The sequence below is a fragment of the Pocillopora verrucosa genome, chromosome 11, assembly GCF_036669915.1.
Source record: "Pocillopora verrucosa isolate sample1 chromosome 11, ASM3666991v2, whole genome shotgun sequence".
Classification (NCBI taxonomy): Eukaryota; Metazoa; Cnidaria; class Anthozoa; order Scleractinia; family Pocilloporidae; genus Pocillopora; species Pocillopora verrucosa.
Window position 1 is genome coordinate 4,849,935 of NC_089322.1, and position 23,781 is coordinate 4,873,715.

At 39.5% G+C, this 23,781-nt stretch overlaps 3 protein-coding genes across 3 annotated transcripts; all 3 read right to left on the bottom strand.

The window, feature by feature from the left end:
- Positions 1 to 698: 698 nt before the first annotated feature.
- Positions 699 to 3,114, bottom strand: LOC131786731 (uncharacterized). The gene is made up of 4 exons (XM_059103790.2): positions 3,031 to 3,114; positions 2,387 to 2,677; positions 1,953 to 1,995; positions 699 to 1,375 (listed from the first exon to the last, which is right to left on the bottom strand). Exons 1-4 carry the CDS (start codon positions 3,112 to 3,114, stop codon positions 699 to 701), a joined length of 1,095 nt encoding a protein of 364 aa, XP_058959773.2.
- A 1,045-nt stretch (positions 3,115 to 4,159) lies between these two features.
- LOC131786746 (uncharacterized) lies at positions 4,160 to 7,434 on the bottom strand. The gene is made up of 4 exons (XM_059103806.2): positions 7,193 to 7,434; positions 6,027 to 6,134; positions 5,340 to 5,461; positions 4,160 to 4,533 (listed from the first exon to the last, which is right to left on the bottom strand). Exons 1-4 carry the CDS (start codon positions 7,263 to 7,265, stop codon positions 4,498 to 4,500), a joined length of 339 nt encoding a protein of 112 aa, XP_058959789.2. The 5' UTR covers positions 7,266 to 7,434; the 3' UTR covers positions 4,160 to 4,497.
- A 1,506-nt stretch (positions 7,435 to 8,940) lies between these two features.
- On the bottom strand, positions 8,941 to 23,772 carry LOC131786737 (dnaJ homolog subfamily C member 2). The gene is made up of 18 exons (XM_059103797.2): positions 23,658 to 23,772; positions 22,346 to 22,533; positions 21,957 to 22,032; positions 21,293 to 21,542; positions 20,606 to 20,686; positions 20,373 to 20,438; positions 19,107 to 19,198; positions 18,454 to 18,575; positions 13,669 to 13,737; positions 13,318 to 13,398; positions 12,776 to 12,864; positions 12,612 to 12,684; positions 12,302 to 12,465; positions 11,460 to 11,560; positions 11,026 to 11,139; positions 10,275 to 10,333; positions 9,952 to 10,062; positions 8,941 to 9,164 (listed from the first exon to the last, which is right to left on the bottom strand). Exons 1-18 carry the CDS (start codon positions 23,713 to 23,715, stop codon positions 9,105 to 9,107), a joined length of 1,854 nt encoding a protein of 617 aa, XP_058959780.2. The 5' UTR covers positions 23,716 to 23,772; the 3' UTR covers positions 8,941 to 9,104.
- Positions 23,773 to 23,781: the final 9 nt, after the last annotated feature.

The window sequence follows — 23,781 nt, forward strand, 5'->3', positions numbered from 1 at the left end:
CTCCAAACTAACATCACAAGAACTGTATGGTAGACAGTAAGGAGAATTACGAATGAGATCTTGGGAGTAAAAAGGCTCAGGGAGGAAAAAACTTTCAACATCAATCTCGGTGGGTCGCCTAACAATAGTGATTGCTAGTATCGCTGATTTAGTTCTACGAGCTGAGTTGTATTCAATTTTGACGGCATCAGTGCATGGCGATGCACAGAAAAAGGTCTAATGAGAATATCAGAATATCTCTTAGTTTTAGGAAAAACTCATCCAATTCTTGGTACTTCGGTCTCTTCTTCGTCAATTTGATTTGGGCCTCAGAATGTTTCGAAAGATTTTCAGCTGATGGCGCGAAACTCGTTCAGAAAAGTAGTTTCCTCCGAAAGGACCCCCTGAGAGATCGTAGAAAAGGTGCGATACTAGAAACTATTAAAAATGATTACTTTCTGTCAACTATTTTATTTCAAAGTTTTATTTTCATGTGCTGTAATTTCATCAAAAAGCAAAATTCCCTCTGATTGGTGGTCAATTTTTTTTCTGAGTCTCTCCTCAGTTAACGACGACTGATCCCCTCTCCATTTCCCCCGAAAACATGTGATACCCCCCCCCCCCCCCTGTATTCATCCAACCCCCAATGACTAAGGATCGGACCATTACACCTGAGTTTATTGTGTCAGGTGAGGAAGGCCTTGTAAAACTGGAATTTATCAGGTACGAATATAAATGTTCCCGTGTGGATTAAGGACACTTTTTACATGATTGTCACGCTCTTTTCCACAAGGGTCATGGACAGGCCAGGCACTTTTGTCGCTGGAGTCAAAGCGGTAGTAGATGTGTGAGTAAGGGTTCTTATTGGAGCAAAGCGTCACCCCTTTTGCTATGTCAAATCGCAGAAATGAAGGCGGCAAAGCGTCATTACACGTGTTTGTCACGTGCTTGACAATCCGACAGTTGACATCGCCTTCCCGCCAATCAACCAAGCTGCCAGTTCCCGGATGACACACTAGCCAGTTGTTTATGTTGCTCTTGATAAGAAATTGTCTGCCGAGTTGCTTCCAGAGTGAAAAGCTCATGGCGTTGTAATCTGTTTCATTCATTGGGGCTGTTGTTGATATACCATCGAAACCGTGTACTGGCCAATTGGGCCTTGGAGTCACAGCGTTTGTAATACTTGTAAAATCATCGTAGTTAGTAAACGTATAACTCCAAACTAGAGTCCAGCCTCCTCCATCAGTCTCCATGTCGCAGTAAACCTGAAATGCCTTTGACTGGGAACCACCAACCGGATCTACCCAATAAACACCCGAGGGCGGGGGAAGAGATCGTGCACTAGTTTGGTCAAAGAGGTACTCACAAGAGCGGACAGCGGAGGATTTTGTTCTCCCTGCAAAAAATAAAAGAAAATTTGTCGTGGTTCTGCGCAACGGTATCCTATGTTTGTCATGAATCTTTTGAAATAAACCGAGTTCACCCCTGAAACACAAAATACAGTGCTCAAAAGTAAGACATGCGTAGGAGGACAATTTTGATTGGCCATGCGCCAAATTCTCGTGCAAAATTTCAAAGGAAAAAACATTCAAACGTTCTTGTAAATCTGTTAATTAAAGGTAACAAAAGTAGGGAAAAGGAAAATTCGAGACTTTTCTTACATAGACTTTATTTAACCACGGGTTTCCTGTTGATTTATCCTTTTTTCCAGCTTTATTAAGAAAGTAATATGGTTTTCAAAAAAATGAGACTTTCGTCCTCTCAAATTTAATCTTTCATCGCCCCACCCTTCCCTCTCACCCTTAACGCCAATACTCACATCCTCCCATCCCTCACTCCCATTACTCCCCCTCCCACTCCTAACCCCTCGGTCTTTACCCCTCACCCCTCAGTTACACGCTCTCGCCAAGACTCCCTACGACTCTCTTTTGTTTTGAGCAGCGTGGATGGAAACGAGAAATTCACCGACTTACCTCTTTTAATGCGAGGTCTTGATCTCTTTGTTATTAGGATGATCTGGAAAAAAAAAACAAAAAAAAATATAAAAACATTGACGAGTTGACTACGAAGCGAGTGTAGAGATGGTGTGGGGGTGGGTGGGGATTATGGGAAGTTTTAGAGTTTTGTTTTCACCTAACTACGAGAACTTTTGTTTTTGGTGATAATTCGAGGACGTACTCTTGAAAAATTATTTATTAGGAAAAGTTTTTTGTTTTTGGTCTCCACTATACACCCCTGAAATATGAGCTTTTCCCAAGAAATTGCGGATGGTTCGATTATAGAACACTCAATTAAAAGACTGAAATAACATGACTTATTGCCAAAACCACAACACAGTAGCTAACTGATGAAAATTTTTGTAGCAGCGAGGAACACTTCACTTCATTCTCCTACATAACGGACATACCTTTTCTAAATAAAAAGAATCTTTTTGATGAAGCAGCGTGCTGGAAAGACTTTCCTTGTTTTCAGCCGAAAGTAAACACCTTTTTGTGTTTACCAGGAAATTTGCACTTCTACAACCGAGCTGAATAGCACACCTTTGTGAACACGACAGCGGAGAAGCTGTCTTGCCTTCCCAAATCGTGTTTTCTACGGGACGAAAATAATTTTCTCTTATCTTGAAGAGGGCGCTGTTCGTTGCTGCTACAGTCGTTGTTATGACTGAGAAGAAAAAGAGGGATATCGTCTCTCGGGTCTGTAGAAAAAAATTAACAATAAAAATAATGGTTTTATGAAATGTGGGCAAAATTAGACGGTTTCCATATCCCGAAAAAGAACTCATCAGTTCGCAGCTGTTGGCAGAACCTCGAATTACAACCTTCGAAAGTTTCCAAATTTTCGTAAAAATTTTGTGATTTCAATTTTATGTAGCAGGCATATTTTTTTGCATAAGGATATCGTCATCCTAAACGAAGAATGAAATAGGTGTTTGTCTCTGTAATAACGCAAATTTTACATCATTTTCTAGATCAGAATCTTTTTTAATAGCATGAATGGTTACATCATATTTGTGAGAACAACTTTTTGAAACCTTCAAATTTCTCGCACTATGTAGCAACCCGAAAGAAGCAATGCATCGAGATTCAAGTTGTCAGCGAAAAATTCTGCTAAGTCAAAGAGCAGCAAAGTCATTATTACACAGAACATTACTTATAAGAAGTAATTGAATAGAACGGAGGTTTTGAATATCTACCATACCATCTTAGTTTAAACTTGAGTTCTGTACTTATGTTCTGGATTCCATTCGATTGCGAACCCTGTGTTAAGCCCGCTAGATTTCTGACGTCTGTGCACAGTAGTCCTTCTCAATAAATTTTGTGTACACAACTTGTTCATCCATAACTTAACACCTCCATACTAAATTGAACTTTTGGATTCCGAAAACGTTTGCGCGTTTGTTAGAGTGTTCATGCTATCATAGGTTTTAATTGTTGTTTGTTTTAGTAAACTATAAGCTACGCGCTGGTTAAAAATGATTTCGAGAGAGATTTTAAAGCCTTTTCTGTTCGTCTTTAACCAATAAATGAAACCAATCTTCGAACCAACTAATAACAAGTGCTGCCATTTTGATAAGGAACGAAAAAGCTGTTTTGTGCACGTGCTGATAAAATAAATTAATTGCAAGCTTAGAGGATGGGAAAACGACTAGTGTTTCACGTTAAACCCGTTCATCTTGTCCCTAAATTTACAGCAACATCAGAATTTTCAAAACGGTACCATCTCTATTAATTCAAGCACCTCTCGTGATGTTAGCGCGCCGGTAACTTGAAAGGGAAGGCTCGAATCCTTCAATAATGAATTGTTTTCATTGTGTACAGCTGCTTAAAGTAAGACTGTTGCCCGCGAGCAAATGCATCAACACCACCCGGATGGCATTATGGATCCAGAACAACATCTGGAATGGTCGGCTGGTGTAATCCGGTTGATTTTCAGGGGACGTCAATTATTGGCTGTCAAGAGAATATCAACTGTTGATATTTTCTTGTGGCTGTATAAACAGGTGACTGACAAATGTAAAACAAGTTAGCCCCTGCAGTGCTTCAGCTTCACACGCACTATAAATGAATTGCCATTTGGCTGGATAAGGTTTCCGATGATCATTTATTTCCGCTTCGAAGGTAACGATGAAATATGTGCGAGACAGACAATAAAAAACCAAGAAAAACAATCCGGCTGATACCCATGGAAACATTTTTATTCAATCTAATACATTAGGCACAACGTTTTGAGTAAAAAAGAAAAGAAATAAAAAGCCAGACGAGAGACGGGTTTTTTTAAAATACACTTCGAAAACACGATGGGGACTGAGAACGAGTTGTAAATAGGAGCGCGTGACTGGGTCAGTCTCTCAACGAAAGATGTACATTATACCTACATTATAGTCGACGGAAAGATGGAGAGGGTGAAGTTGTTGAACATCTCGGAAATGTTATCTAATGAGATTCAGTGGACATTTTCTTTACGACTGATAAATTAATAGACGTTACTGATGTCATCATCTCTTCATTTTAACCACTATGCATCAGGTAGCTGGCTGGCGCTGGTAGCTTCCTGTTGATCAAAGTTTATCATCGTGTTAAAAAAAAAATTCGTCGATTAGTGCATTCCCTTTTAATTAGTGGCTGGATCAATATCAGTATCTGGGCAACTGCCCACCTACCCCTCCCCTAACTCAACAACAGTCAATTGATAACAAGTCAGGGTTAATGTTGGGTTAGGGGAGGGGTAGGTGGGCAGTTGAAGTGAAGGGTGTGGAGTGAATATGACCAAAATGGGGACCCTTCTTTTCCACACTGAGTACCTGATATAAAATGTTGTAAACACAATAACCATTAGCGGCAGAAATTTGTGGAGGGAACTTGAAGCATTAGCCTGCTTCAGGCGTTTAGCTAGTAAAAGGGAGCAAAATACTTCGTTCACCATGCGACTCGAACCAAACCTCACTCGTCTTTTTCACTCCCCCGCTTCTATCGCTTCGTTTATTATTGCGCTCGTTTTACCGACCGAACGCTGAGCACAGGTTATCGAAGTATTTCCCTCCCACCAAGGTTTGCGCCTTCTTGCACACGTGGAGTATTTTCTAGCCACTTATCCGGTCAAATAATTTAACTCAGATCTTAGAAGTAGATGACGGGTGGACAAAGGTTTTTATTTTTCGCACGGATTCATGAATGGGCATAGCTAGCTCAACGATAGCCCCATAGTGATTGCCTGGACTGAAGCAACAGGAGAAGCAGTACGGAGAAAGCAATAAAGCATTTGTGTTAGGGAGGGGGGAAGAAGACGAAAACGACTTCCTAAAACCAAAATTAAGGGAGGGTACTCTAAGGGGATGCATTCAGAAATGAAACTGTTACCTGAGCACAGGAGAGCACTTTACATGTCTGGCTGCAGACGTGGGCCACTTCAGTGTCTCCGCAGTTTCCTTTCTCGAATTCGTCTTGACAAGTTACAATGTTCTGAGCATTATAACACTTATCTAAAAAGAAAAAAAATTCTATAGACGAGTTGTATCTCAAACTAACCTAATTGCTTTTTAGAGACCAGTCTTACTCATTGCCTAAGGAGGGGAGAGGGGGTGGGTTTTGGAGGATTTAAATGTGTCACGATGAAATTTACCTGTTCCCTCCCCCCAGGGCCCTGTAATATCTTATGAACCCCCCTTCCTCATTGGCAATTGATTGACAGTCAATTCTCCATTACCCCCCCCCCTACCCTTAATACCCTGTTGGCGATGACTGATCTCCCCTCTGTTCCCCCCTAAAACCATGTCATCCCCCCAAAATAATTATCATTCACCCCCACCCCCTCCCCCGGGGTGGCGGTTAACAATTAAAGGTTCCTTTGTTGCTCTGATAAAGTTTCCACAATTACTTAGATTTTCTTTTCCAGCAATTGTGATTTCTATCCTTTCAGCCATTTTTTTTTCTGATTTTAACATGCATAATCCATAGCCAGCTGTCAAAGGTGTATTTTGCCTTAAAAGCGAAATTTCAACGTCAAGTAAAAATCATTGATTGTGAAGTATTATATTTTGAACTAACCACAAAGATCACAAGTCTTCCGACATGATCCACTCCACGGAAGTTCAAAACAGTTGCCAGCTTTCTTCTCTTGCAAGCATAACTTCCCATCCTGAAGGTCTTGACATTCTAAAAAATGGAAGACAAATAATGAGTTATCTGAAGTGTTTGATGTCTCCTTGCCCCAATCCCCGTGGGCGAGTAGAAAGCTTTGAATCAAGACTGAGTTTTAGCTTGCGATGTATTCCATCAAAAAGCTACAACCGTGGAAAAATTGTGTCGAGAAACCCCGTAAACAGAACATCCAATTTTGAACTCACGACCTTCCTGACGGATATTAATCCTGTCACTATGCAATCTTCTTTTATTCATTCAACTTTGCACCGAAGTGGAGTGGGGCAAAATCCACGAGAAGCTTAACTTTTGTTCACAAAATTCTAACCAAAACGCGTGTAAGAATCTACAGCTAATCAAAGACAAATACAGATATTCATGATAATCTACCAAATGTCAGAATAAGCTTTTCAGATCCATTAGACAGACTAAATATAGTGGTGTGGAAGGAGTGAGACGCAGACCCAAATAATCATAAGCCTCGATTTCATGTTTTCGTTCCAGCTTTCCTCAATCGAGTTCGTATATTTCGAAAGTGGGTTAGTGCTATTTACAAACGCTCGATAATTTCATATATTTCCAGTTAATAACTCTTTTATTTGCGGGCATATCTGATCTGTTATTGGAAAGGTGCCAAAAAATTAAATCCAGTGTTTTTGAAACAGCAATCAAACCTCGCGGCAAAGATTGAAAAAAACAAAACAAGAAAAAAAATTCAGTAAAGATCATTTGTGGTCGTCAAGGCCAATTTGTCGGCAACCGATTTTGGCCTAGAATTGTGTCATCCTGAAGGCCTTTCTATATGAAAGCAATAAATTGCTGTTATAACCATAACTCAGCGCTATTAGATGCGTAATGTCAACTTTAATCCTCACGATGCAATTGTCAGGGCGAAGTGTATTCCACTACAATGAGGGAAATCTGAATTCCTGGATCTCCAAGACTAAAATAGAGCAAAACACGTTCTAAACATAAAAGTATGACTCAAAAGATACCCCATTTCATTTTTATCTTTTTCAGTACAGTCGCTTACAGCAAGATCCTTAATTGCATGCCAGTAATTTTCCACCTACCTAAACTGCTCTCGATGAGTAAAGCTCCTTCCATCAGTAAAAGACACACAAAAATCAGATTAGCGATTCCCATCGTGATGAATCAGTCTTGCTTCGGTTACAAAGGAGACTTTCAACTCAACTTCTCCGTACCAGCTCAACTTTAAAATGATCGTAAAACATTCACAAAGAAGATTTTATCTTATTTGGAATGTATAAGTTAATATCTCTACTTGGTTACGTGCGTCATTTTGAGAGACAACTTTCAAAATACTGGCGACTGGATTAGTAAACAAAATAAAAGTCGACCTTATTGTGCCGGAACTGAATAATGAAAATTCATTGGGCATTAATTGGGATTGGGAAATGACAATATTCAGCCGACAGGAGAAACTTTGAATAAGATTTACAATTATAGTTTAAACCGTTTCGAATTTAAGTTTAATTTTCAGAGAGTGAACAGAAAAGAAGGCGAAAGAGCTATGCGTAAATCAGCGCCGTGTAATCACAGCAAAACAGATATAGATTTCCAAATATGTAAAAGAGATATTCAAAGAGTTTAAACAAAATCCTTTTACAATGGTAGATTAAAAATATGGCCAGCTGAGCTGTTAATGAGAAAAATTAATGACCTGCTTACGAGTTAAATTTCATGTTTCCGATGAGTTAAACTCCTTCGATTAAATTTTTCCTCGTTGCTCACGAAAACGTTAATATAACATGAAAATTCGATCAAAACATATCTCCTAGGCAGTGAATAATATTGTAAGTCATTTCATGTATAACAAATACTGTCATAGTCCAAATGACAGTACAAACTATGATCATACTGCCCGTGAAATATGAATTTCAATTATCTTTTCAACCGTTTACACACTAACATCAGTATGCATATTCTCCATACTGTTCTCTATATATTTTTTCAGGTACTGACAAAGAGAAGAGCTGCTTTCGTTGGTGATCATTTTCTTTTATTCTTGTGACATTTAATGTGTGATTCAATGGTGATATTGTAAGAAGAAATTAAATGCCAATCACTCCAAACACTTCGATTCCCACATCACGTGTGGTAAAGTGATTTTCATTCTAATCTCTGCAAGTGTGGACTAAATCTCTGAGTGTACCCAATCTAACGGAACCTCTTCAGTAGAATTTTGACAACTTTGACAACTTTTTTCCTAGAGTTTTCAAATTGGAATTTCGAGTTTTTTAAAGATTGTTATTTCAGCCTCTGCTAGGAGTAGAAAGGTTGTTAAACTAACAAATGTACATCCTTACATCAAGAGAGACTGAGAAAATTCAAATTACTCAAACCATTTCAAACCACAGGACTCCTACAAAGATTACAAAGGCCTGTTGGAAATGCAAAGCTGGAAGCTTCAGCCCTTCCAACAGGAAGGAATACATCACCATGTATCGCCGGCTTGAGAGGGTGGGGTGGGGTGGGGGGGGGGGTGGGGATGGTCCGATTATTTTGGTTCTATAACGATAAAATTTACCTGATCCCCCAATAAGGCTCTGTAATAATCTTATGATACTCGCTTTGTTGGCAGTTAATCGGCAATCAATTGTCTATAGCCCCCCTGTTTAAACTATGTTACCGAAGACTGATTCCCCCCTCGTTTTACCTGAAAACCATGTGATCCCCCACAAATCCTTCCTCCCCCTCCCCCCGATAAATAATGAAATAATGACTGGTCCATAATTGTTTCAAACCAGTGCGAAGCTAAAAATTTAATTCCATACGTAAACCAAACTCACACGTTAACTGAGAAAATCAATTGCTTTATTTACAAGAGGATATAAATGGAAAAGAGAGACCAGTTTCCATATATCAAAGCAGTTTTAGGACTGTGGAGCCAGGAGGAGTTCAGCAGTTTCTTAATATACAGTAAGAACTAATTATTTGGCAGCTTGATTCTCATAGTTGGTGTTACGCGGCTTTTCCTTTGCTTTGAGCTGCTTTCTTGGCTTTTACCATCTCAACCAGGTCCTACAAGTTAGCAAAAGACAAACAAACAATTATATACAAACATATAATCACTCTTTGATTAGACGAGCAGTTCTTCCTTTCGGCGAAGTCAGCGGCGCGAGTCGAAAAAAAAAACACATGGGTCTAGTGCGCCGCGTAGAAATCTGAGAACGAGGTGCACTCCCAGAGTTCCGCGCGTTTTATTTTCGCTAGTTTTTTTGACTCCCGCGACCGACTTCCCCGAAAATTAGGGACGTCTCGTAGTCTACTCTCTAATGTACTAAATAGCATGTCCAGAGAAGCATTAATAGGTCCTGATTGCATAAAAAGTAGACTACAAGGGTGCAGTGAAATAAAAAGTTAGCTTAAACGACAATTGTGTTCCAACTGCACTGAGCAGTTAAATTAGAGACCATAAAACAAGAATTAATTTCATAGACCGAAAGATAAAGTCAAAGAGAATACTGGATTTTTTCGAGTACAGCTTCAAGAACAGCAAATTGATTTGATTCTATGTGATTGGCTTACAAAATTGGCACTACTTTTAAACCAATCAGATGAAGAACATAAAGAGCCTTAACCAATCGCTACTTGACCACACGCGCTGAATTCCCGCGCTTTGTGTCGGTCACGTTTGACCACACGCGGTGAAATCCTGCGCTTTGCTTAGTTTTACTTGCCCTGGTGTGATTCGCCCATTGCAATACTTTGTTCAAAGAACTTACATCGAACCCTACACGATTGATTCGAAAGAACGAACGTTTCTAAACACGTGAATAGACAAAATTGTATTTTTGATGAGCCAGACCTTGTATCTTTTCATGCATTCCTTTTTCGTTCGTCCAGGGACCGCTTCAGCGATTCTTTCCCATCTTTCTGGTGTGCTAGTGGGGTATGTACGCAGAGCATTCTCCAAAAGCTGGAAAATAGATTTGCAAAACAAAAATGTTACTATAATTAACAAGGATTCGATTTTTATCTGGGAAATTTTTCACTGAGCGTCAAAAGATCAAAACCATAAAAATTTCAGGACAAAAATTTAGCTTCAAATCTAACTGGAAATAGCTATAAGCATACTTTGAACCACAAGGGACTGAAAATTATTGTTTTCGTTCTTTTAAAAAATCTTACTCGTTGCTCCTCCGAGGTCCATGCAGACGTTTGCTGAGCAGCGTCACCAGATTGGCTTGCTTGAACATGAGAAGGGAAAAAATCATGAACATGAGTGTCACTGTAACATTTGAGAGTGAAAGGAAAAGCAAACTAGATAACAACAGCTCATTGGAACAAAAGAATATATCAAAAAGAGCCAACGAGAACTTAAAGATGAGGAAAAGGCCTGCCTAAAGCGCTGGAAAACGCGCCTGCCTAAAGCGCTGGAAAACGCGCCTGCCTAAAGCGCGGGAAAACGCAGCTGCCTAAAGCGTGGAAAAACGCGAATGACCAGGTCGAATCTGATTAGTTGATAAAGAGAAAATCAGAAAATAGGATTGTTTTGGTGTGATGATGACAGTTGGAATCCGTAATAGTTTCAAAACAAAAGGTGAGTGACCTGCAAAGACCAAGCGTTAAATGACTGACACATATTTATCAAGCGTTATCCTTTAACTGCGTGACCTAGTATGATACTATGCTTTCATGGCGTGACCTGCGTGACCAAGTATGAAATATTGCTTCCATAACGTGACCTAAAGTAACATAGCTTCTTTAAACTGCGCGAGTGAGGCTTATAACTCGTAATTATCCGGCGTGACAAACATGTCTTAATTTTATTGTGTAACTATCTTTGTGTAACATCAACAATCAGATGCATAAGCTAGCAATTCGTAATTCAAGTCGTTAAAAGGGAAATCGGTAATTATTTTAAAGATCAACCACTAACCATCGTATCTCACTGTTAGATTAGACTCCGCCGATGCAGAAGCTTTTCCATGATGGTGATCTTTGTCAAATTTCGCGAATGCGTTTCGATTCACTTCCTGTTTCAGCGTTGGGTCTGTTGGAAAACATTTCCTGGGTTAGAGGGAGTCAGTTCCTGAAGAAACTGTTGTGTTGCGTCACTGGGGATATTGCAAGCTAATTTGGTTTCATCAACTGAGTTTACAATGTTAAATGGCAGAGTTTCAAAAGCTGACGCTCGTTGTCTGAGCGGAAAGCGAGGGCTAACGAACAGCTAAAGATCAAAACATCACCTTTCTAGAGTCTTGACGAGGCCAATTTAGATCATAAACTCAGTTGATAAAAACCAAATTTCCTGCGTTAGAACTGTTTCACCTCAAAAGAAATGAATAACTGAATAAATTGAGTGCTACAAACCTAGCTTCTGTAAGTTCTTCACTTTTTTGATCACGTGTTTGGAATCTCGTAGGGTTCCAGTTTTAGCGTGCATGTTGACATAATCTGCGATCACTTTCCACCTGATAGCGAACAAAAAGAAGAACAAACAGTCAAAAAAGTCAGATTCCCTCTGACTATTTTAAATACAACGCGTAAATTTTAAGCATTCACAACTTAATTGCTTACATGAAACTTTGCGTTCAATGAAATTCGCAAAAAATATTCGTATCCTGGCTGCAGGACTTTTGAGCGTTGTAAAACAAAACAAAAGTAATCACAACAGCCAATCAAGGGAAAGGAAATGCTTTTGGGCGCCAATGAGAACTCAAAATAAAAACTAAACTGCCTAAAGCGCGGGAAAACGCGGGCGACCAAGTCGTGATTGGTGTCAATTTTGCATCTGATTGGTTGACGGAGTGGCGCGAGTATTCTGCACCAATCACAGAGCGAGTTAAAGCAAGACCAACGCAGTCTCCGATTACTTTCGACACTCATTTAAAAATTATTCTTTATAAAATAATTCAAATAGTACGTGCGCTCTAATTGGCCATAAAACCATTTTACTTGAGCGTATGTAAACACGGTTTTCGTTTCGTTTCGTTTCGTTTCACGGTTTTCGTTCCTCTTTCATTGGTTATTTTATAAAAGAAATGTAAAATGGTTTCCGTATTTACATAGCCTGATGTAAACGCGCGGGAGGTTGGGAGAACACGAGATAAGCTGGAAACTACGACGCGAAGCATCTGGCTATGTAAACACGGAAACCATTTTACATTTCTGCAATCAATATCTACGTTACGTTTAGACTTTTCTCATAATACCTTGAGGCGGTTCCCGCTGGAAAGAGATTGACGGCTTTAATAAGAAGCTGAGTTTGATCCTCTGTCCAATCGTCGCTGGCCATTTCATCGTTTTCTTTGTTCTTTGAGCTCTGTTTTGTTTCCGCATTAGCTTCTTGTCTCATTTTTTCTCTCATTTGTTCCATCTGAGAAGACATTCAAATAAAGATCAATGGTAACGGGTGAAAGCAAATTAGGACGTGAATCAACACAAAGTAGACCTCTGTAGTAAACTCTTTAGTCTCCTTCTGATGCAAATATAAAATAAAAGCCAAAGGGTACGTGATCATACCTCTTTCTCGTAAACTTCTTTTACTTCGTCCTTTGACTGAGCCTTTTCGATGCCTTCTCTAAAGGACTGTAAGCTATAAAAGCGAAAAGCTGAAAGTTATAACAGGTTTAACGTCACGAACAGACACAAAAATCGTCACGGACAACTTCCATCTAATGTTTCACCTTTCTAGTGAAATAACTTCAAGTAGTCTGTCCATAACTTCCATTTCACGTATTCTCGATTCTTCGTCTTGAACAAAATAATCATAATTCTAGGAACAGAGAGAACAAAAAAATTATTTATTTATTTATTTGCGATATCTAGACAGGCTGGCCCAGTTCAGCTTTAAAGCTGGTTTAAATGGGGGCCTGACTTGTCAAGGTACAGGGTTGGCTTGTTCCCTTCTCTTTGCGAGAAGTGCGAGTGGATTCTTTGACGTCCCTTGCTGAGTAGTTCAGAAAAGATGCAGGAATAGTGGCCGACAGTTGATCGTCCTTATCCGAAAATACTAGGATGTCTAACCATGTATGAATGTCATGGCAAAGGCAGCACATTCTCCTTAGTCATTTTAAGACCATGAGTGTTGGTCCGGTCTGGGGCCTGGATCTGACCTTCTGCAGGGCAGTCCAGCGCTTTGCAAGTGAGCTATCACGTTTTTCAAAATTCAAACAGCCATCGTAACAACCTGAAAGCAAAACTGAAAAACTTTAGGGTGAAGCCCTACCTTTATTACAGCTCGTATCGTTTTTCTTTCCTTCTTCATTAAATTCTTCATTTTTGTTTTCTCTACTTTGGCTGCCTGCGCCTAAGATAGAATGAAAGGCAAAATAAGAGAAACATCAGATCGTTCAATCTTTTAGAACTTGAAAAGAAGAATGGGAACTAGTGTATCGCTTGCCCCATGCCCCCATTCACCAGACCTTGGCAATAAACTTTTTAGTGTTGTCCTTCCCAGGGTCTCTCTTGTTGCACTTCCAAGAGATGAATAGTAATCCTGGAAACTACACTATTTAACATGAACCTTACTATCGTAGTATCCATTTTGTTTGGGAGATAAAAAGAGAATTTTTCTTACCTTTTCTCTTGCTTCTTGCTCTTCTTTTTCTCTCAATTTCCTTTCATTTTCTAGGACTTCAAGTCTTTGCTGATGAGCCAAAGAATTAGTAACTGCACGTCAGCGGTGAGCAAAGCATGTTCTTAAATTTCACATGAAATAAATATGAAAAATCGGACGCGTGTAGTGCAGGGTAACATAAAAGGAATGATCTAAAACTGCAAATTACCAACAGACCTGCAAGACAACGCTAACAACTAAAGACAAAGGACATTGTCTTGAGTCCCGAGTTTAACCAGCGCTTTTTGACAGAGTCTCACAAAACTAGAACCAAAGTAATAAAGTAAATGGTTTGAACCCAGGAGTATCAGTAGTTTGTGTAGTGTGATCGTCCGGGTGTGTGTAGTTCTGAAAAGAACTGTTGTTGGTGACTGACGTTTCGACTATCTGTGCGATAGTCATCTTCAGAGTCAAGTGAGGAGTAGTTGTCAGTCGATGATGTTATAAGGTCTGGTCTGTTGAACGTGATTGGTCTGTTTAGCCGTGATGTGATTGGCTGGAAGACTCGTGTAGAGTTGTTAACAGTCATTGGTCGGTTTCGATCCGTCTGTTGTTTGTCGGTCTGTTTGTCGGTTTGTTCACGTCGTTAATGAGTCGTTTGTAAGGTGCTGGTAATTGTTGACATCTGTTGAGAGGCGTCTGTTCTAAGTTAGTGAACCAGCTTTCCAGAGTCAGTCGTTGAAAATAGTTTGTACTGTAGGTTAAGCATTTAGCAGAGTCCCAGTCGATTCTGTGATTAGTTTGTCGGTGATGTTCAGAAATGTGATTGTTTGCATCGCCATTTCTAGTTGCTCGTTTGTGTTCAGTTAGTCGCGTGTTAAGGTTTCTACCAGTCTCACCAATGTAGGAGGCCTGGCAGTCGGAGCATTCGATCTTATAAATCGCTCCCTGTCTGTTGTTGGGTTCGTCTTTGTCTTTAACGTTGGTCAGCAAATGTCGTAAAGTAGCAATAGGCCTGTGAGCTACGCGAATGTTGTAAGGTTGTAGGATCCGCGCGATAGCCTCAGAAGTGCCTTTGATGTAGGGTATAGCAGCTGTAGTCGTGATAGATGTGGAGTCCCTGTTAGTTTCTGTAGTGTCGGTAACTCTGTGAGTGTTTCGTCTAATGAAGTCAGTGTTGTAGTTGTTTTTGTCAAAAACGCAGTCAAGGTACTTGTTTTCGTCAGATAAACTGTCCGGTGTGTTGCAAACAAGTTGCGCTCGTCTTGTCAATGTCTTGATAGTCGTAGCTTTGTGGGAAGTCGGGTTGTAGGATGATTCGTCAAGAAGTCTGTCGGTATGCGTCGGTTTTCTGTATATTGTTGTTCGTAGTTCGTTGTTGTTTCGGCTTACCAAACAGTCGAGAAAAGGAAGCTTGCCGTCTTCTTCGATCTCCCTGGTAAACTGAATGTCGGTGTTTTGTTCGTTAAGGTGATTGTGAAAAGCGTCAATTTCGTCTTTGTGTACGGCGGTAAATGTGTCGTCAACGTAGCGTAACCAAAGCGGTATGGTTTGTCGGCAAGTTGCAAGGGCGCGTTCCTCGATGTTTTGCATCACAATTTCTGCGACAACAACGGAGACCGGCGACCCCATAGCTGTTCCGTGCAACTGCTTGTAGTGTTTCCCGTTGTACTGAAAGTAAGTCGATGTAAGGCAGAGGTTAAGTAGGTCCATAATGTCTTCTGTCGGTAATGGTAGTGCATCAGTAGACTGTTGGATGGCGGTTTCAGTACACTGTAGAGCCAATTGAAGTGGAATACTGGTGAACAGTGATTTCACATCAAAAGACACAAGTTTGTAGTCGTCAGGTATCTGTACGTCTTTGATAGCGTCAATAAAGTTCTCAGTTGATTGTAGTTTACGTCTCGATTTGTCAGTCAGTGGTTGCAGTATCGTCGTAAGGTATTTCGACAGTTGGTACGTCGGGGACCCACAGAATGAGACTATAGGTCGCATAGGTATCCCAGGTTTGTGTAGTTTCGGTAGTCCGTAAAGTTTAGGTGGTTGTGGTACAGAGCACCTCAGCCGGTAGTAGCGTTGAGTGTCAAAGGCTTTAGTCTTTTTAAGCGTAAGTAGTTTGTTGTTGAGTTTGCGTTGTAGTGCTGGCGTCGGGTCACGTTTAAGTAATTCGTAAGTTTGTTTGTCGTTAACAAGTGCGTCCATTTTGTCATGGTAGTCAGTCTTGTCCATAACAACAGTAACACGTCCTTTGTCGGCTGGTAGTATAACAATGTTCTTGTCGTTTTTCAGTCGTTTCAGTGCTTGTTGTTCGTCTTTGGTTAAGTTGCTATCCGTTATAGAGGCTGATTGTATCGTGGAAGCAATTCTACTTCTGATGTTGTCCTTGGCAGGTTCTGATAAGTCTCGTTGACGAGAAAGAGCCGCCTCAACACTAGATACAATAGACTCGGTCGGTATACGTTTAGGCGTCACTGAGTGTTTCAGTCCGTAAGATAGTACTTGAGTCTCAGTCTTGTCTAAGGGACGGGAAGAGATGTTCCTGACCCAGTTGTCGTCGGTTCTTTGTCGTCTTTTGTCTTTGTTATGTTGAAGTCGCGTCAGTTTTGTTGATGTTTGTCACGAGCTTGGTAACTCGTTTTGTCGGCTCTTCTGTCGGCAATAGCTGTGACTGTGTCGAGTAAGGTAGTCGGTAACTGCTGTTTCAGTTTGTCAAGTAGTTGTTGTAATTTGTTATTGTAGTGGTTGAGTCTTCTGTGACAGTCGTTAATCCGCGCTTTGACCAGTCGTCGGCAGGTGGATTTGACGATCTGGATGGCCTCTTGTGTGTTCAACGGGGACCTAAGTCGAAGTCCGGCCGGAACGAGACCAAGGTCTTTGCAGCGGTGGTTGAACCAGAGTTGTTGTCGTATTCGTCTGACAATCATTGCGTAACTGATGTAGTTGTTCGCAAGTCGTTCGCTCTGTCGTCCAAGTGAACGTAGTAAAGTAAATGGTTTGAACCCAGGAGTATCAGTAGTTTGTGTAGTGTGATCGTCCGGGTGTGTGTAGTTCTGAAAAGAACTGTTGTTGGTGACTGACGTTTCGACTATCTGTGCGATAGTCATCTTCAGAGTCAAGTGAGGAGTAGTTGTCAGTCGATGATGTTATAAGGTCTGGTCTGTTGAACGTGATTGGTCTGTTTAGCCGTGATGTGATTGGCTGGAAGACTCGTGTAGAGTTGTTAACAGTCATTGGTCGGTTTCGATCCGTCTGTTGTTTGTCGGTCTGTTTGTCGGTTTGTTCACGTCGTTAATGAGTCGTTTGTAAGGTGCTGGTAATTGTTGACATCTGTTGAGAGGCGTCTGTTCTAAGTTAGTGAACCAGCTTTCCAGAGTCAGTCGTTGAAAATAGTTTGTACTGTAGGTTAAGCATTTAGCAGAGTCCCAGTCGATTCTGTGATTAGTTTGTCGGTGATGTTCAGAAATGTGATTGTTTGCATCGCCATTTCTAGTTGCTCGTTTGTGTTCAGTTAGTCGCGTGTTAAGGTTTCTACCAGTCTCACCAATGTAGGAGGCCTGGCAGTCGGAGCATTCGATCTTATAAATCGCTCCCTGTCTGTTGTTGGGTTCGTCTTTGTCTTTAACGTTGGTCAGCAAATGTCGTAAAGTAGCAATAGGCCTGTGAGCTACGCGAATGTTGTAAGGTTGTAGGATCCGCGCGATAGCCTCAGAAGTGCCTTTGATGTAGGGTATAGCAGCTGTAGTCGTGATAGATGTGGAGTCCCTGTTAGTTTCTGTAGTGTCGGTAACTCTGTGAGTGTTTCGTCTAATGAAGTCAGTGTTGTAGTTGTTTTTGTCAAAAACGCAGTCAAGGTACTTGTTTTCGTCAGATAAACTGTCCGGTGTGTTGCAAACAAGTTGCGCTCGTCTTGTCAATGTCTTGATAGTCGTAGCTTTGTGGGAAGTCGGGTTGTAGGATGATTCGTCAAGAAGTCTGTCGGTATGCGTCGGTTTTCTGTATATTGTTGTTCGTAGTTCGTTGTTGTTTCGGCTTACCAAACAGTCGAGAAAAGGAAGCTTGCCGTCTTCTTCGATCTCCCTGGTAAACTGAATGTCGGTGTTTTGTTCGTTAAGGTGATTGTGAAAAGCGTCAATTTCGTCTTTGTGTACGGCGGTAAATGTGTCGTCAACGTAGCGTAACCAAAGCGGTATGGTTTGTCGGCAAGTTGCAAGGGCGCGTTCCTCGATGTTTTGCATCACAATTTCTGCGACAACAGACCGACAAACAACAGACGGATCGAAACCGACCAATGACTGTTAACAACTCTACACGAGTCTTCCAGCCAATCACATCACGGCTAAACAGACCAATCACGTTCAACAGACCAGACCTTATAACATCATCGACTGACAACTACTCCTCACTTGACTCTGAAGATGACTATCGCACAGATAGTCGAAACGTCAGTCACCAACAACAGTTCTTTTCAGAACTACACACACCCGGACGATCACACTACACAAACAACCAAAGTAATCTTAACAGCCAATCAGAACAAAGCAAACATCGAAGGGAGCCAATGAGAACTTCACTACAAGGAGCAAGTTGCCCGAAGCGCGGGAAAACGCAGATGACCAAATCGCGTTTAGTTTTCAGTTTTGCATTTGATTGGTTGAGAGGGTGGCACGAGATTTCTGGACCAATCACAGAGCGAAGTAAAACGAAACCGAAGCAATACAAGAGTATTTTCTAAACTCAATTGAAAATTACTGTTAAAGAACCAAAAAGTGCTAATACAGAGAAGAAAGAAGTAAAACTTTCACTGACTCGTTCTTTCTCTTCAGCAGCCGCCCGGGCCGCCTCTTCTTTCGCTCTCTTTTCGGCAAGTTTCTTTTCTTTTTCTTCGTCTTTGAATTTCTTTATTCTAAAATCGCAAGCGTAAGTGTTATCTGCAACAAAGGGAATACGCATACGTTAAAAATAGCACAAAATGAGAGTTATTTGACAATGAGCTGTTCTTCTCTGATAACAACAGTGAATGTGACTGCGTTCTTCATTTTCTTTATTTGAATGTTGTGCTTGAGAACTAATCAAGCTTTCGTAGAAAAATAAACATTTTATTGTTGAATTTTAGACCTAGAAAAAAGTGTCATGAGTTTATACGTTAAATTCTAATTAGCCTTAAAAACTGCATTTTGTTGAAAGCATTACTTAAAGTATTAGATGTACATGAAAATGTATTTGCCGCGCCTAATTTCCGCAAATTTCTCATCTACCTTAATCCTTTTTCTACAATTTTCGCATATCACCCCAAATCTAAATGAGCTTCACATCGCTTCACATATAATGCAAAATTTGTCAAAAGTATACTTTTGACAAATTTTGCATTAAAATGCCAACCGTGCTAAGATAATTAAATCATCATAATTTATGACAAATTAATTAATTGAATAATTAAGGTTGCCATAGTGAGCATTTACCTACTAAAGTCCTTATTCGAGCAACTTCTTCTTTCTTCCTCTTTTGTCTCATAACTTTGTTTTGTTTTTCAATCCACCGCCTCTCATCACGACTGTAAACAAACATTATCACAACTTTAGATAATTGCAGATCATTAGTTCGTCAAATACTCTTTAGGTATTACTCAGACGCTATGCGCTCGGGGTCGTTCATTTTACGTCACAAATCGCTGTCGAGGCCGTTAGCGCATGCGTGAGTCCAATTTTCACAAAATGGCTTCAAGATCTACTGTAGTTGAAAAGCATGTAAAGACACTCTTTCAAAGGGATGATTTTTTTACACTCATCAAATGCTTTTCATACGCTTTTTGCGAGGCACATTTCAAGTGTATATGAAATTTTCATGTGAAATGACTATGGAAACTGTCCAAAACTGTGCCAACATTTTACCATGGCTGGCCCTTAAGTATAAAAAGGTAAAAATTTAGTTGAATTTGCTATTAATCCATACATGCATTGTAAGTCTTCTACAATTGGTCCTACAAAACACTCATTAATTCTTAAAGGTGACTTACAACTATACTCTCTCTTTCTTTTCACCCCTGATCAAACATTTACCCTTTATACCTTAACATCAGTATCTATATTCTCCACACTGTTCTCTATGCATTTACTAAGGTGCTGACAAGGAGAATTTGTCTAACAATCAAGAGTTTCTTTAGTTAGTGATCATTTTCTTTATTCTCATGACATTAATGTGTGACTCAATGGTAATATTGTGAGGAGAATTTAGATGCTGGTCACTCAAGGGTTAGAGGGTTAAGGTCATTGCAAATTCCTTAATTATGCCTAACGAAATGTATAGAGAAAACTACGGAGAATTTGCATGCTGATGTTCAGGTGTAAAAGGTTGATGTAACAGAGCAAATTAACCCATCAAAAAGGGAAAGATCTTTAAAGATTTTAGATATATGAAAATTCATATATTTGCACTGTGGTGTAGAGATGAAATTAAGGGATCCTCACAGCTAAGAACACTACTATTCGGGCCCATACGGGATTTGAACCCACAACCTCTGCGATACCGGTGCAGCGCTCTACCAACTGAGCTAATAAGCCAACTGGGAGCTGGTCAATGAATTGTGTCCAAATAAACATCCAAGTGAATGAAGAAAGATCTTTGTTTATTCCATATTCTCAAAACTACTCTCAAAAGAAATGCATGAAAAGAAATCATATGCGTATTGGCTAAAATTTTCTTTTAAATCATGTAAATGTACAACTTACTTCTCCCCTTTCTCCTTCTCCTCTTCATCTAGGTAAGAATATTCTCTCCATGAATCAAAATTATACCTGGTAGATAAACATGAAAATACATTTGTCTGTCAATGGATCATAGGTAAGGGAGAACCTATCTAAAACTGCTTCTGCTCAATCCATGGTTTTCTGTAGTTAGGTTTTTATGTAGTCACCTTCTTTTTAAATTTCATACTAGGACTACAACACAAGTAAAATCTTACCAAAAGCTATAAAAATTATCGACTTCTTCAAACGTTGAATTTACATTTCCTAATGGTGGGACAGGTTGAACTTTGGACCATCTGCAACAAAAAAACAGAGAACGTTAGACTCAATCATACAATGGAAGGTGAAGAGTAATTGTTGATCAACAGCTGACACTTCAAGCATACAGCATCACTCAAAAGTGATTTGACAGTTTGGACTCAAAACTTGATCCTTGATCCTTGAAACTATTGAGAATCAAGGATTGAGAATCTAGGCTGGAGATGAAAGAACTTTCCAAAGATCTATATCTGTAGTTTCAAGGAAACGATTTTATTCTCGTACTTAAAATAAAAGCAAAGAACAAAGTGCTTGACATGCAACTTTGGGACACAGAAACCTCTGTTCAAATATTTTAATTTCACAAAGGACACAAGCTCAAATCCAGCCACTCTCTAGCTTTTCTGATTTTAAAAAAAATGCAATCACAAGATTATTCACATCTATAACTCGTAGTTCAAGAAGCCCTCTGTGAGAGCATATATGCCTGAAGATGCACTTAAATTTGTGCCTGAAGAAACCTTACAGTTTACTTAATCTAGAGCTGGAAGAAAATTTTATTCCTGTGTATGTAAATTAAAAGCGGAACTAAATGCAACTTCAATGGACAAGAGAAGAAAATACAACAATGCTAAGAATTTTACCTGGCATTTCTCTCAAACACTGGGCCAAAAACTTCGAAAAAATTACTTCTTGAGTTGGCATTTACTGAAGGGATGGTATCATCAAACATTGGATCCACACTATCATAAGCTCGCCGCTTCTCTTTGCTGCTTAGGACATCATTTGCAGCAGTGATGCATGCAAACAGATCCTCATCAGAAAAGTTCTTCTTAGAAGGTTCTTCCTTTTTGGTCTTCTTGTCTGGATGATGTTTAAGCACCATCTTCCTGACTAACAAGCAGAATTCAACATAGGAAGAAGGTACAGCATAGTTTAGTTCCTGATCTTAACTCTTTGAAGTCCCCCCTTTTAGATCTCATCACTAATTCTCCTAGATTCCTTGTTACTGTGGGTGTGTACAGTAATACAATGCAGAAGAAATCAAAATAGGGTAAAAACATCTGCAACTCTTAGCAGCACCTCATATCCCAATGTTTGTTCTTACCTTATTTTGACATCATCTGCAATGAGTTACTTAAAAGCTGCACCCTATTATGCAGTTTACAGCACTATGGGTTCCAAAATTAACTTTCTTTGAAATACAAAGAGCAATTAGTAAGCTACATACATTTAGTTCCCTTTTCTATGCATTAGTTATAATGTGACAACAGTAGGTACACTTTTTTGCTTCAAAGTGATACTTACATGCCTTCTTAATGTCTGCAGCAGTAGCCTTATGTCTGAGTTTGCCAAGTCCTAAAACCTTGTAATGATCCTGGTGCTAAGACAAGTGAGGTTTAACTGCTGTAAGTACAATGTAATTTATTGTGTGCTCTAAAATGCGTGCCAATAGCTAAAAGATACAGTTCCTGTAATAAATGAAGGCAGACAAGGCTCTTACAAGACTAGGGCTGAGTGTATCACATGATTATAGAAACTGACATAAAGATTTACAAGTTACATATAAGACTTACTTATCAATACAAAACCTCAACTTTAACATCCTTGAAAAAAATCAAAGAAGTGCAAAGACTTCTAAACATATTCATGTAGAAACAATCTTATTGTAATGGAAGACTTTTTTGAACTTTTACCTTACAGTCTGTAGGATCTAAGGTGAGGAGAAAATTATGATCTTCTTCATCTGAAGAAAAATCTGCCTCAGAGCCAGCACTTGAACTAGCACTGGAGCTACTGTGATGCGAAGACAAGCCATGCTGACGGCGGTGAATATTTGCTTCATACCATCGACCAACAGGCTCAAATCGAAGAGAGATTGGTGCTGCATATGGAAAACAAAAAATACTACGGTGACCACTTTACTCAAATTCTGTGCCCCTTCCTTGCTAACTCTTAAACTCCCATGAGTGACCATGACAGAATTTCTCCTTACAGTATAAATTAATACAACATAAAGCTGACAAGTGTTGAAAAAAAAGAAAATATCAATTATGGGATTATTAGTTGATCCAATATCAAATTCTCCAAAATAAAATCTCAAAAATTGTATGACTGACAATCTGGAGAATTACTTATAAGGTCTTGGGAGTGAAAGGGCTGATTAATCAAAATTGTGTTAACATAATTATTTCTACAATTTCCCATCTTTGATTCATTAGAGCACAGATACAAGGCTGATGTTCTACAAAACTTGCTCCAATTTCTCTGTCAGATATGATACAAAGTTCTGAGTTGGATGTTTACCAATTAAGTAAATGAGAAACTTGGAAAAATAACTTTATAAATTAACCCTTTAATTCCCAAAAGTGATTAACAAGTAACTTCTTCTTATAGTAATATCCATATAGAATGTACATTATCCAGCAAACAGGTGATGAGAAAACTAAAACTTATCAAGTGATAATCTTGATCTAACAACAAATTCTTCTTTCTAATTTTCAAGAAATTGTGTAGCAGCTAACGGGGAGAATTAACTATCAGACCTTGGGAGTTTTAGGGTGAAAGAATAAATAACTGAGTTGTTCACGAGTGAGAAAAGCAATCAAGGTCCTTTTGAATTGAATTATTCCCAAACAGGGACACAAAACTCAGATACTTGAACGTTTCAAGGCGAGTTTTTAATTTTTCCCTATTTCACCTTCCGGATCATGAAGCCGAAAGACTCATGCATATTCACAGAGCATTCTAACATGCGTACGAATGTGTTATTTCCTATATCTGAATTTTTCTTTCTTAAATTAAGTAAGATTAAATATGTAATCAAGCTCATCACTTCTTGAGCCTAGCATTATAATTCTGGGATCAAAATCGCGCAAAATTTTTTAACGTGTTCCTCATCTGAAATATGCCGTTAACCCACAGATGAACACGAGTATTCACTTTCGTGTGTCAATGCTCGATCATGCGAATCCATGTATACAGTGATATGAACGTTCAAGCACCAACCTGATAAACGGCAAAGTGTTAAACCCTTTTCACCCTCCTTGGCCGGCGGAAGGGCCATTATTTCGATAGAAAGTTCTACTAAGATAACGCCAACTATTCCGCCATTTTGGCCTGATGCGAGCAC